This window comes from Cataglyphis hispanica, chromosome 5, assembly GCF_021464435.1.
Source record: "Cataglyphis hispanica isolate Lineage 1 chromosome 5, ULB_Chis1_1.0, whole genome shotgun sequence".
In the NCBI taxonomy this organism is placed as follows: Eukaryota; Metazoa; Arthropoda; class Insecta; order Hymenoptera; family Formicidae; genus Cataglyphis; species Cataglyphis hispanica.
Window position 1 is genome coordinate 10,081,177 of NC_065958.1, and position 12,035 is coordinate 10,093,211.

The following is a 12,035-nucleotide window of genomic DNA, read 5'->3' on the forward strand; positions in this document are numbered from 1 at the left end:
GGTGCAACGTAAGAGTCACTTTTTGGAGTCCGAATAAATTGCTTATATCGTTTTTATAATTACTTATGTTGATAATATACGGTACATTTTATATTAAATGATATATTTTAAACATATTGCGCAAAGAATTTTACCAACAGTATAAACTCTGCAATTGGTTCATTTTTTTTTTCGTGTTATACGCTACTGAAAATTGAGCAGCGTCTGCTACATTTGCGTTATTGCGCATGCGTAATGTTTGTTTTATCTAGCATCAGAACGGCCATTACTTTTCAGGCACTTTTCCCGCCAACAAGCCGTAAGCTGTCTTTATATTCGGAGGCGTCGCGATACAACGTGCGTGTGCAGTGTACATCATCGACGGCAACATGTACGTCAAAGTGAGGTCGATGGATGGGAAAAAGGAGGCAATTATAATGATCTCCAAGCTCACTATGGTAGAGGATTTAAAGGTATGTCATTGATGATTATTGCCATGTGAAGCAATTTTGTAGTAGAGGTTCATCACCGTATGTTACATTTTACAAATTACAAATATCATTTTATTAGGCATATATTTAACAGCACAATAGAATATAAAAACTGATTTCTTATTTTTCAGCGTGAAATTGAAAAAGAACTACACATTGAAATAGATATGCAGAGGTTATTTTTTCGTGGCAAGCAATTAGAAAATGGTTATAAACTCTATGATTATAACATTAATTTGAATGACGTCATACAGCTTATGATAAAGATAAAGATAGATAATACACAGAACAAAGCTACCTCTAGTAATGATAGTGATGTAAAAAACAAGAGAAAGATAAGTGAAAACAAAGAAGAAGAATTAGTAGAAGCAGAGAGCTTATATTATAAAGTTGGTGATGCGATAGATTGCCTTGATCAAATACATGGTGCCTGGTTTGAAGCTATTATACAAAAAATTTTTCAAAAGAAAGAGGAAATAGTTTATAATGTATTATGGGAGTTTGATGACAAAGCTTTCCCTTTTAATGTATCTGAAACATGTATACGGCCTCGCGCTAGACATCTTATACCATTTGATAAATTATCTGTTGGTCAAAAAGTAATGATCAATTATAATGTGGATGAGCCTAAACAAGTTGGATTGTGGTATGACTTTACGATATCCAAGATAGAGAAAAAAAGAAAATTGCAAGAATTGACTGGAATATTGCACATGGGCAGGTATGTATTTTTGATTTTATTTTTTGCATTATATTATTAAGAATTATGATTGAGTTAAACTGTATGTATTGCTCACTTTTCTTTTTATTAGCGATCATCAACTTGAAATCCAAAAAGTTAATCCCAAAGGAGAAATATATGCTATAGAAACAATCAAGTTACTGACAGAGAGAACCGCAGAAGATGAAAGATTTATGGTTAGTAATGGCAAACGCAGACGGGTCGCTGCTACCTGCACGACATGTATGGACAATCCACGTAAAAAGTGTCAAGAATGTGGTTGTAAAGTATGCGCTGGCAAGCAAGATGAACATAATCTTTTACTTTGCGACGAATGCAACTATGCATATCATTTGGGATGTCTGAATCCACCGCTCGCGACAATACCAGACGATGATTATTGGTATTGTCCCGAATGTAAAAATGATGAAAATGAAATTGTTAAGGTATGTCTAAATTTATTGATAAATATGTCTTTGTTATCATTTTCATCATTGCTACTTTATTCAGGCAGGAGATAAACTGAAAGAGTCAAAGAAAAAACCCATTATCCAAGACACTAAGGAACCAAAAAGGGACTGGGGAAAAGGAATGGCTTGTGTTGGTAGAACAAAAATATGCAGTATTGTTCCTTCAAATCATCGTGGTCCGATTCCAGGTATAGAGGTTGGCATGTGTTGGATATTTAGAGTGCAGGTATATAAAAGTTTCAAATTTTTTTTCAGTATCTTGTTGATAAATTTATCATTTGAATAATGTTGAAGAAAAATATACATTGTACAGGTCTCAGAAGTAGGAGTACATAGACCACACATAGCTGGCATTCATGGACGAGAAACGGATTGCGCATACTCTATCGTTTTATCGGGTGGTTACGAGGATGACATTGACAACGGTGACGAATTTCTATACACTGGCTCTGGTGGCAGAGATTTATCAGGTTACCACCTGTTATTTAAAGAATAATAGAATATTACTTGTAAAATTTAATTGCAAAATTTTTTTACAATATACATTTTATATCAATACAGGTAACAAAAGAACTGCTGGACAAAGTAGCGACCAGACATTAACCAGAATGAATAAGGCATTGGCGATAAATTGTAACGCTAAATTAAATGCGAAAGACGGCGCAACGGCCGAGGATTGGAGAGGAGGAATACCGGTTCGAGTCGTACGCAATTTTAAATTAAGAAAATATAGTAAATATGCGCCGCAGGAAGGTAACAGGTACATTGAACGTTTTGTATCTTGAATAATAAATATGCATATATAATACATATATATACTTCTTTAACAATATTATACATTTGTCACAGATACGACGGTATATATAAAGTAGTAAAGTATTATCCAGACACAGGTAAAAGTGGCTTTCGTGTTTGGAGATATGTATTAAGGAGGGATGATCCTTCCCCTGCTCCTTGGACTAAAGAAGGCAAGGCGAGAATTGCTTCACTCGGTTTAAAACCAATATATCCTGATGGATATCTCGAAGCAATGAAGAAAAGCAGTGTACCTAATGCTAAAAAACGATCTGCTCTTGGTGATGAAGAAGATACTATGGTTTTGAAAAGAAATAAGAGTCCACCGAAAAAGAAGTTTAAGCGGGAGACCTATGATTTGGAAGACGAATTGAAGAATTTCATAGAAAATGACAAACTAAATGCTAAATTATGGGCTGAATGCACCTCGGCATTACCTGATGGAAAAACCACTTTCCTAGAATTTATTTCAGAAAGGTAAAATATGCTTTATAGAAAATATTATTAAAGTTTTCTTCATAATTTCTTAATAACCAATTCAATTTTATATTTTGCAGATTCACGTGCGCTTGTTGCCTCGAAATAGTTTATAATCCTGTAACGACTCCCTGTGCACACAATATCTGCTTAAAGTGTTTAAAACGAAGCTTTTTTTCTGAGGTATATTCTTGTCCCTCGTGTCGATATGATCTAGGTAAAACTTATAAAATGGAGATCAATCAGTCATTGGCATCTGCATTATTATTGATTTATCCTGGTTACGAGAGCGGGAGATAGTGAACTTTTTATACAATAATATGCAAGTTGCTGAATGTTATTTAATTTCAAAATTGTGTAAATTGTAGAAGCCAGTGGCTATTCACTTGTGTTTTCGAATTGACAGTTCAGACACATAACAATTATATATTAGATAAATATCCTTCATATTGAATTTATTATGGTATCATGTATAATATAGTACAACTACGACATAGCTTTTTGTGACACAAATTAATATCTTTGAAATAGGGACTACAAATACAATGATTATTCGTATTTCAGTAGAATAAATATTTTATAGAAGTTAAAAAAAGAGAAAATAAGTAATATTTTTCTATTTATATTACAAATTTATTCACATATAAAGAAATTGATATGCCTTATTCTAAGGAAGTCTGAAAATTAAATTTTTACACTATATTACAACTGATAAGTGACATTGTTGCTTAAGGATATGTTAAGATGTATACGTACAATAGATCTTTTGATTGACTGATCAATGTTATTTAGCAGATTTAATGATTAATATTCTAGAGCAAGGGAAGAATTTGAATCTTCTAATAAGAAACTTCTCAAATACATTCTATGTATTGCCTAGACTATTACATCCAAGTCATTGTGTGAATTGTTATCTATTTATTATAGTAAAATAATCTTAGGAAAGGAAAATAACAATAATGAATTTCCTGCATTGAATTGAATGAATTTTATATGTATCTTACTTTTCCTGAATATTTTTATCAAATGATGGTACTACTTCACTGATCCATTTCAGGTAATCGCCATTTCCATTTTGTATCTGCAATTTAAACAATCATTTATAAAGTTTTAATATATTTTATACATTTAATTTGTGGTATTCTATTTATCATTACTTTCCTGGATATTAAAATAACATTCTCTTTACTCTTTAAAATAAAATATACACTAAAATAACATTCTCTTTTCTCTTTAAAATAAAATATACAAATTAACTTACAGGCAGAGAAATTACTTCACAAACTGTGTATGGATGATTATTTCTGCAGAAAAATTGAATTAAAATTTGATATATAGTTCTAATATGTAAAGTATATTAGTTAACTTACTTTACATATTCTGTTAGCGCATCTACTTTCTCTGTCCTAGTTTTTATCATCTGTAATTTAAATAAATAATCAATATCGAAATATTATCTCATTTATAAAGTTCAATGAAATCCTTACTAATAAAAGTTCAGGATCCTCTTGTATTTTCCCTTCCCATTCATATCTGGGAACAATATTTTTATTATTTAATCAAAAATATTTGTTGAAAAATATCCAGAAATCTATATTAAAATATTTTTCAGCAAGTGAAAAATATTCTCTTTCGGTAAGAGAAACTTACATGGAAGTAAGTTGTGGAATGATGTTGACGCAGGCAGCGAGTTTATTTTCCACCAGGCCACTTTGTGAAAAAAAAGAAGAATAAACTACATTAAATATTTTATCCAAGAGTGAAGCAAATACATTTGTAAATATTAATAATCTATACCGTGCTATTTTCTTCGCAACTGTATCATTCGGTACCGTGACATACGCCACAGAATATACCCCAGCGACACTCGACATGTTCCGATAAACTTGGGCACAAATATTTCTTGTTATGCAGAAAAACATCAACACTCCTACGAGAGAGGATCGTGTTATGAATAGCATTTGCAACAGTTTGTCGCGGAACGCCGGTTGTACTTTGCGGTTAATTATAAATTTCGAGTCGAGAAGAAACGAAAGTCGAGCACCGGCTGATCAATAATATTTGTATACAAAATGTAACTTTGTATTTGTATATATATTTTCTAAGATTTATATATACGTCGCATATGAAAATAATAAAGTCATTTTTAGGATAATATATTACATCGAGAACAGTCGGTAAAGTCAAATTTCATCATTTCAATATGTCACATTCGTAGCAGCGACCTCTATAACGAATCTTCCTTTTCAGAACTATATAAATAAAATTTTAGACAGCGCGGGATAGAGGGGATAGGGGAAGAAAGAATCAATTTCGTATCTAAAATACTTCTCTATTACTAACATAAAAAATATATAGGAAAGGATCATTCTGTTATAAGGTCTGTTTAGAATTGTACTTTTGACATTTGAAGAAAAATACAAGCAAAAGATGTATTTGTACATGTCATTTTTTAATGCTAATTCTGCAATTCTTGTTTTTATAAATATGCTTTATTCAATATAAACGAAAGTAACGTGATATTTTGATATAACACTTTGCAGAAGTATTTTTCTATGTTTCATATAAAATTATTCCAAGCAGGAGAGATGGGTCATAAAAAAAATATCTTTCTTTTATCCGTTATATGTCACAGATGCGCGCGCTGGAGAGAGAAAGAGAAATAAAGTGCAAAGTGTAACAAGCCATATACACACATATATATGTGATACCGCTATACAATACACAGATACATATACACATCGCACTCGCACACCGCACATCATTCATTGCGGTGGCATTGGTAACCTTGAAAAGGCCACCCTCGGAGCGCTACTACACATTTTAGAATCCTGTGAATCCGCCGGAGTTTTCTGTCAGTCTTCAGCTGTAACCGCAATTGACTACAATTCATTTCGGTTGCTCAAAGAAGCATCAAGGAAAAGTATAATACTCATCTTTGACGGGCAGAGAAAGAGATAGAACGATGCGTCGTTGATCCTCATCGTCATAGTCCTTAACGTCGTCCTTGCCGCTATCGAAATGTCACCGTGAAGAAAATCACGATCGCTGACACTCGGCGGGAATGCTGTGGGTTGTTGACGTTCGCGGCATATAGGTTATACATTGCGGTGATAACTGAAGTTCCCTCCTCGGAAGGGATGTCATCCGCGAAGAATTGAACGGCGAATGCCGTAGGCTATAATTATTACGGTGCTCGAGCAGCATGGTGCAACGTCCGGTCGCGCTTCGGCGCAATGTGAGAATACTGTTGATCGGTGAACGAGGCGTCGGCAAGACCTCCTTAATATTGTCTCTGGTGAGCGAGGAATATGCGGAGGACGTGCCTAGCAAGGCCGAAGAAATCACGATACCGGCCGACGTTACTCCGGAGCAGGTGCCGACACATATAGTCGATTATTCAGGTAGCGCTCTACATTTCTGTATGTATTATAGAATATTATATTATTTTTTTTTGTCAAATATTTGTTAATATTATACTTGATATTTACAGCGGTGGAGCAAACGGACGATCAACTGGCGGAAGAAATTCAGAAGGCGCATGTGATATGCGTGGTTTACTCTGTAGATGACGAGGATACTCTGGATAGAGCTGCTAGCTACTGGTTACCATTAATCAGAAAGTGTTCGCCTGACAATCGATGTCCAGTTGTACTTGTAGGCAATAAGATTGACCTCGTAGATTATTCTACCATAGAGGTTTGTAGAGAAATAGTAGCATGCATTTATATTATATCTGTAATTCTAATGTCAATAATTCTTATTTTTCATTGCAATTCCAGGCTGTATATCCCATTATGAAAGAGTTTACAGAGATTGAAAGCTGTATAGAGGTAAGATTGTACAATTTATTTCATATAAAGGAAACTGAAGAAAAGATATAAATAAATATTTTATCTGTTTTAGTGCTCGGCAAAAACACTTCAAAATGTTTCAGAAACATTTTATTATGCACAAAAAGCAGTTTTGCATCCTACTACACCATTGTACAATTATGACACACAGGAGGTGAGACATATTTATATTTTGTTTCTCTTTAATCTTTCTGAAATTGATTCAATCAATATTTTCTATTCTAGCTCACCGAGGAATGCAAAACTGCCTTAAAACGAATTTTTAAAGTAAGTACTGTAGATATACAAGACATCTATTTTTATATCTGTACACATATATATATATATATATATATTCTATCTTAAACATAAAAAATGAAATATTTTCTAAAATATATTCTTTTTGATTCTCATATTTTAATAGTTTTATAACACAGTATTTTACATAAAATGGCTGAAAGAATTGATTTAAATAAATTATATAAAAAAAGAATTATATGACTATTAAAAAATATAGACATTTTTAAATCTTGAAAGCGATTCCATCTAGATTATTTATCCATTGATTATCTTCTTTAATAATTATTAAGTTTATATTTAATTGCATATATTATGTTATTTCTTTTTTTTTACAGATATGCGATGTAGATAATGATGGACTTTTAAATGATATGGAGTTGAATGCATTTCAGCAATGGTGCTTCAATACACCATTACAACCACAAGTGTTGGAGGATGTGAAAGCTGTGTTATCAAAAAATATTTGTGATGGTATATGTAACGGATGTGTCACAATGAAAGGTTGGTTCAATGTTAAACTTATATGAAATGTATTAAAGCTATTAATATAATTGTCTTCTATTATATAGGTTTTATGTATTTACAATGTTTATTCATACAACGTGGAAGGAATGAAACGACTTGGGCAGTATTACGAAAATTTGGATATGATAATGAGCTGCAAATGTCAAAAGAATATATTCATCCTTCGTATGTATAAAGAAGTCACAAGATTTCATGTCACCAATGTTTCCAATATTAATTAATCCAATATTAATTGATCCAATATTAATTGAATGTTTTAGATTAAAAGTCCCACTTGGCTGCACTACTGAATTATCACACAAGGGACAGGAGTTTTTGACATTATTGTTTATGCAACATGATCGAGATCGTGATGGAGCTCTCTCACCCTTAGAAATGGAATCATTATTCTCGCGTTGCCTCGTTCCGCCATGGGGCGATGAGTACAAATACACTGTACCTACAAATGAAAAGGTACTTTTATTCTCACCTTTATTATTCTTATAAGAATATCAAACTCTCTTGTAAAACATCAAAACGATGAAAATCCGGTATATTTGTTTCTGAGAACTGAAGAGAGAGAGAGAGAGAGAGAGCTATATCAGCTAAAAATATTTAATTTGAATTATAATGTATAGGGATGGCTTACGTTCCAAGGATACATGTGTCAATGGGCGCTGCTGACACTGACGAATGTGCGCAAAACTATGGAATATATGGCGTATTTAGGTTACAATATGTACCATAACGAGTCTCAAACGAGCTCGATTGTTGTGACTCGTGAGAAGAAAGTGGATCTGGCAAAGAAGCAAACTAGCAGAAACGTTTACACCTGTCATGTGATAGGTCCAAAGAGTAGTGGAAAAACTACATTATGTAGAACTTTTATCGATCCTAAACTCGAGGTAAATTATCGCTTATTGATAATATTATTAGTTATGGCTAGAATCTTGATCGTATATTATTTTTCCGCTTGTATAATTTTAGAAATTAAATGATGAGACGGTACCGTCAAACGCCCACATCAGTGTGAATACATTGCATGTATATGGGCAGGAAAAAACGATGGTGTTGAAGGACATAAACGTGCTAAATGTACAGGACGCTTTAACGCCAGCGGAAATACAGTGCGACGCGGCGGCTCTCGTTTACGACGCTAGTAATCCGAAATCGTTTGAATATATAGCACGTATCTACATCGTGAGTACTTTCTCTTTCATATCCAGTATAATGATCTCATTAGATCGACTTTACTATTTTTAGGATAAACGTATGTATGCTTTTACAGAAATACTTCGCTGATAGCAAAATTCCCGTTCTGATAATAGCGAACAAAAGTGACCTTTCCGAAGTGAAACAAGGATATCTGCTGCAACCAGCCGCTTTTTGCAGCAAATACAAATTGATGCCTCCACAGCCGTACAGCATTTCACGCACAGTACGACGTGAAATCTTCGTTAAACTAGCTACGATGGCGGCTTTCCCGTAAGTTGAACTTTCTCTGTTATAGATTAAGAACAGAGTAACAAGAAAATTACCAGATAGATCTCGAGGCTTTTTCGATTTAGAGAAAATATGATTTTTTTCTTTTGTAATCGATATATTTGAAAATATATCGATTACATCAAGACTTTTAGAGCTTTTTATGCTTGTTTCTTCTTTTATATATATTTTCCATACTGTAAAGTTATGTTGAGGAAACAATGATTTGCGTTTCTTATCGCATCTTTTCCAGAGTATCTCCCCAATTCTTTTCTTGTATTTTTTTTTAATTTTTAAGAAAAGATAATAATGTAATATAAAATAAAAACATAATATAAAATAAAAGAAAGAAAAAGATAATTCGGTATTAACAAAAAGATATTTCGTGTTTAGCCGCTTTCAAGGAGCATGGGTTTTATTTTACAGAGACAGGTTGGTCCGAATTTAAATTTCACACTGTGTACAGATCTAGAAGCTTGAGCAAATCGTGAAAACTGCATTCATTTATCATCATCATACATTCCTATCAATGCATGCGTTCATGTTGAAGAGTTAACTCCATCTTGTCATATTAAATGTACTGTCGGGCGATTTGCTCACATAATAGAAAAATTTTGTCATCGCACGGATGAAACTATACGTAACAACATATTGGCTCTTTTCAGCCATTTGAGGCGTATGGTCCACATGTTGCTTGTCGAAACCTCACCCTCTCAGTGGTGGAGTTCTTTCACAAGGTTTTATTTCGTTTTACTGCTTGTATATTTCTTCCTCGCGATCCACAATTGTCATGAATCGTAGCTTAATAATGTATAAACCGATCGCTTTTCATTCAAGCATGAGCATGCGACATGGTCGATTTTTCGCGAATTTCTCTTCAATTTATAAAGCTTAATTTATATGCTTAGACATATCTAACAAGAGAGATTTTTTTTTTCAATCTGATTTGGCTTATAGCACATATGGTGAAACTTTATCGTCAAAGTTGTAATCAAAATTTCATCTACATTTGTGTGTATACGTTGTTCGTGTTGTATCGTTAAATAATTAAGATTGAGGATGACATTTAGTTTTATCATATTAAAACATTTGAGATTTTTTGTACATTTGAATCGTTATAATAAACTTTTGTACTTGGACATTTCAGGCACATAAATCAATTCGGCCTAATGCAAGGAGATTCCCTGGTGTGGTGGAAAGCAGGTCTTGGAATCGCGGTCGCTACGGTCGCTGGTTACGTAATGATGCGCGTATTAAATACAGAGAAAAGATAGTCTACCATATTCGTGCTACTCGTGCGTGTTTAACTGCCTCCTATTGTCGAATAAAGAAAGAGAAAAGAAATCCGTTATTATAGATAATCGCGTTATATAGGCTCAATATATGGTACATACATATACATATATATATTCATAAATCACTCTAATTTTTGAAATATAAAATAGCTAAGTATTAGAGAGAGAAATGGATAAAGTGCAAATACTTTTGTGTAGCAAGGTGCGCTTACTTTACTCTGGTCAGAATACCCATGTTTTTATTTGCAGTTTTTTCTTCCGATATGTATCATCTTGTAAGAACTATTTTCATCTTATAATATAAATTATTGTTTAATGTATTGTAATATATAAATTAAGAGAGAAATGCGACGCATTGTGTATTATTTGTTAATGTCATCTTTATTTCTTTACTGGTGGTCTTAATCCTTGGAAAAAAAAAAAAAATTTCTCAGTAATATAATTTCCACATATTTTGCATTTTTTAAAATCATGCTATTGTTACATACATTTTTATATGTTTAGGGAACATTAAAAGTGGATGTCACTCGTATAAAATTTAAATAAACATAATTTATTGTTCTAAAATTTGTATACTAAAATATATATAGAATAGAATATATATATATAGAATTCTGGACTGTTTTATATTACATTAACAATATTGATGCATATAAGGATAAAAATAAACAGAATTTTTCGCTGTATAATCTATAGGATTAGACCATGTACTTCAATTTCTAAATTCTTCATTTTCTATGTCAATTTAGATAATATCTGAAAACAGAAAACATGAGACAATTACAAATCTGATTTTGTCACAAGATTATATATAAAAAAAAAACAATAAATTAAAATAAGATCAGTTTGACAAAAATAGCATTAGATAAGATTACTAACTATTGGCATTTTTGCATTGGCGCAGTGCCTCATTGAATCCTTCACACAGACTCAGATCGGATTGATTCTGAGCGCATTCCAGAAACTGTTTAATCTCCCATGAGCAAGCAGCTCCGGTGGCCGGTGCCGGAGCGGCCTGGACCGTAGCTGGCGCTGCAGCAGGAGCAGCGGCAGTCTCGCTGGATCCTCCGCTGAAAAGTCCAGTCATGGCGTGACCGATGGTGTGTCCCACGGCAGAGCCGATGGCTACACCGCCAGCGGTGGCGGCCATTTGGCCCATGAGGGACGGCTGCTGTGGCTGGGCCACCATGGGTGCCGTTGGTGGAGCCTGAGCTGGAAGTCGGGATGGTGCAGGTGCTGGTGCAGCCGCGGCCGGCCTGACACTGAAACGAGATGAATTTTTGACATTTTTAAAGACTAGATTCATCGTCGGGAGATTCAAGTGCGAATGATCACGCGGTTATTGGACATCTAAAGTTTCTACGTCGAAGACTGCAATCATGATGTAACGCTAAGGGGAGTGCAAATGACAAACGATAAATTATCAATGTCAAGATAATTGATTTGGACTTACGTTCTTGAAGGAGGTGCGGCGGCACGTCCACGTCGTGGCATTTTTTTTCTTTTGTTTATTTCTTATTAGATCGATCAGCGAAAAGAAGAAAGATATTCTCGCAATGTGCACCTTGAAACCTGAACTTTGAACCTGATCGCTCGACCACGTTTGACAAACTACGCTAGATGCTGCGTAATGCCAGGCAATAAGTAGAACAGAGGGCGTCCAGAAGCTTCTTGAACGTTCTCACGTG

General features: G+C 33.8%; 4 protein-coding genes across 7 annotated transcripts; 2 read left to right on the plus strand and 2 right to left on the minus strand.

Moving 5' to 3' along the window:
* The first annotated feature begins 265 nt into the window (after positions 1 to 265).
* On the plus strand, positions 266 to 3,233 carry LOC126849831 (E3 ubiquitin-protein ligase UHRF1-like). The gene is made up of 8 exons (XM_050592108.1): positions 266 to 452; positions 602 to 1,191; positions 1,283 to 1,637; positions 1,702 to 1,887; positions 1,975 to 2,131; positions 2,223 to 2,421; positions 2,511 to 2,933; positions 3,014 to 3,233. Exons 1-8 carry the CDS (start codon positions 369 to 371, stop codon positions 3,231 to 3,233), a joined length of 2,214 nt encoding a protein of 737 aa, XP_050448065.1. The 5' UTR covers positions 266 to 368.
* Positions 3,234 to 3,519: 286 nt separating this feature from the next.
* Positions 3,520 to 5,082, minus strand: LOC126849833 (protein CutA homolog). The gene is made up of 6 exons (XM_050592113.1): positions 4,731 to 5,082; positions 4,584 to 4,643; positions 4,421 to 4,466; positions 4,304 to 4,353; positions 4,195 to 4,237; positions 3,520 to 4,014 (listed from the first exon to the last, which is right to left on the minus strand). The coding sequence occupies exons 1-6, from the start codon at positions 4,892 to 4,894 to the stop codon at positions 3,934 to 3,936; spliced, it is 444 nt and encodes a 147-aa protein (XP_050448070.1). The 5' UTR covers positions 4,895 to 5,082; the 3' UTR covers positions 3,520 to 3,933.
* Positions 5,083 to 5,227: 145 nt separating this feature from the next.
* Positions 5,228 to 10,693, plus strand: LOC126849832 (mitochondrial Rho GTPase). Of its 4 annotated transcripts, XM_050592110.1 has the most exons (15): positions 5,228 to 5,313; positions 5,569 to 6,337; positions 6,427 to 6,632; positions 6,716 to 6,766; positions 6,840 to 6,941; positions 7,013 to 7,054; positions 7,402 to 7,567; positions 7,636 to 7,756; positions 7,852 to 8,044; positions 8,209 to 8,475; positions 8,558 to 8,770; positions 8,859 to 9,055; positions 9,446 to 9,484; positions 9,718 to 9,789; positions 10,200 to 10,693. In XM_050592110.1, the coding sequence occupies exons 2-15, from the start codon at positions 6,139 to 6,141 to the stop codon at positions 10,324 to 10,326; spliced, it is 1,995 nt and encodes a 664-aa protein (XP_050448067.1). In that variant the 5' UTR covers positions 5,228 to 5,313; positions 5,569 to 6,138; the 3' UTR covers positions 10,327 to 10,693. The 4 variants fall into 4 exon arrangements, with proteins under 4 accessions (XP_050448067.1, XP_050448066.1, XP_050448068.1 ...); XM_050592109.1 differs by lacking the exon at positions 5,228 to 5,313 and having other exon boundaries at positions 5,552 to 6,337; XM_050592111.1 differs by lacking the exons at positions 5,228 to 5,313; positions 9,718 to 9,789 and having other exon boundaries at positions 5,553 to 6,337.
* Positions 10,694 to 10,879: 186 nt separating this feature from the next.
* LOC126849834 (coiled-coil-helix-coiled-coil-helix domain-containing protein 2) lies at positions 10,880 to 11,979 on the minus strand. Its single transcript, XM_050592114.1, has 3 exons — positions 11,801 to 11,979; positions 11,227 to 11,609; positions 10,880 to 11,103 (listed from the first exon to the last, which is right to left on the minus strand). Exons 1-3 carry the CDS (start codon positions 11,839 to 11,841, stop codon positions 11,093 to 11,095), a joined length of 435 nt encoding a protein of 144 aa, XP_050448071.1. The 5' UTR covers positions 11,842 to 11,979; the 3' UTR covers positions 10,880 to 11,092.
* Between the last annotated feature and the right edge of the window lie 56 nt (positions 11,980 to 12,035).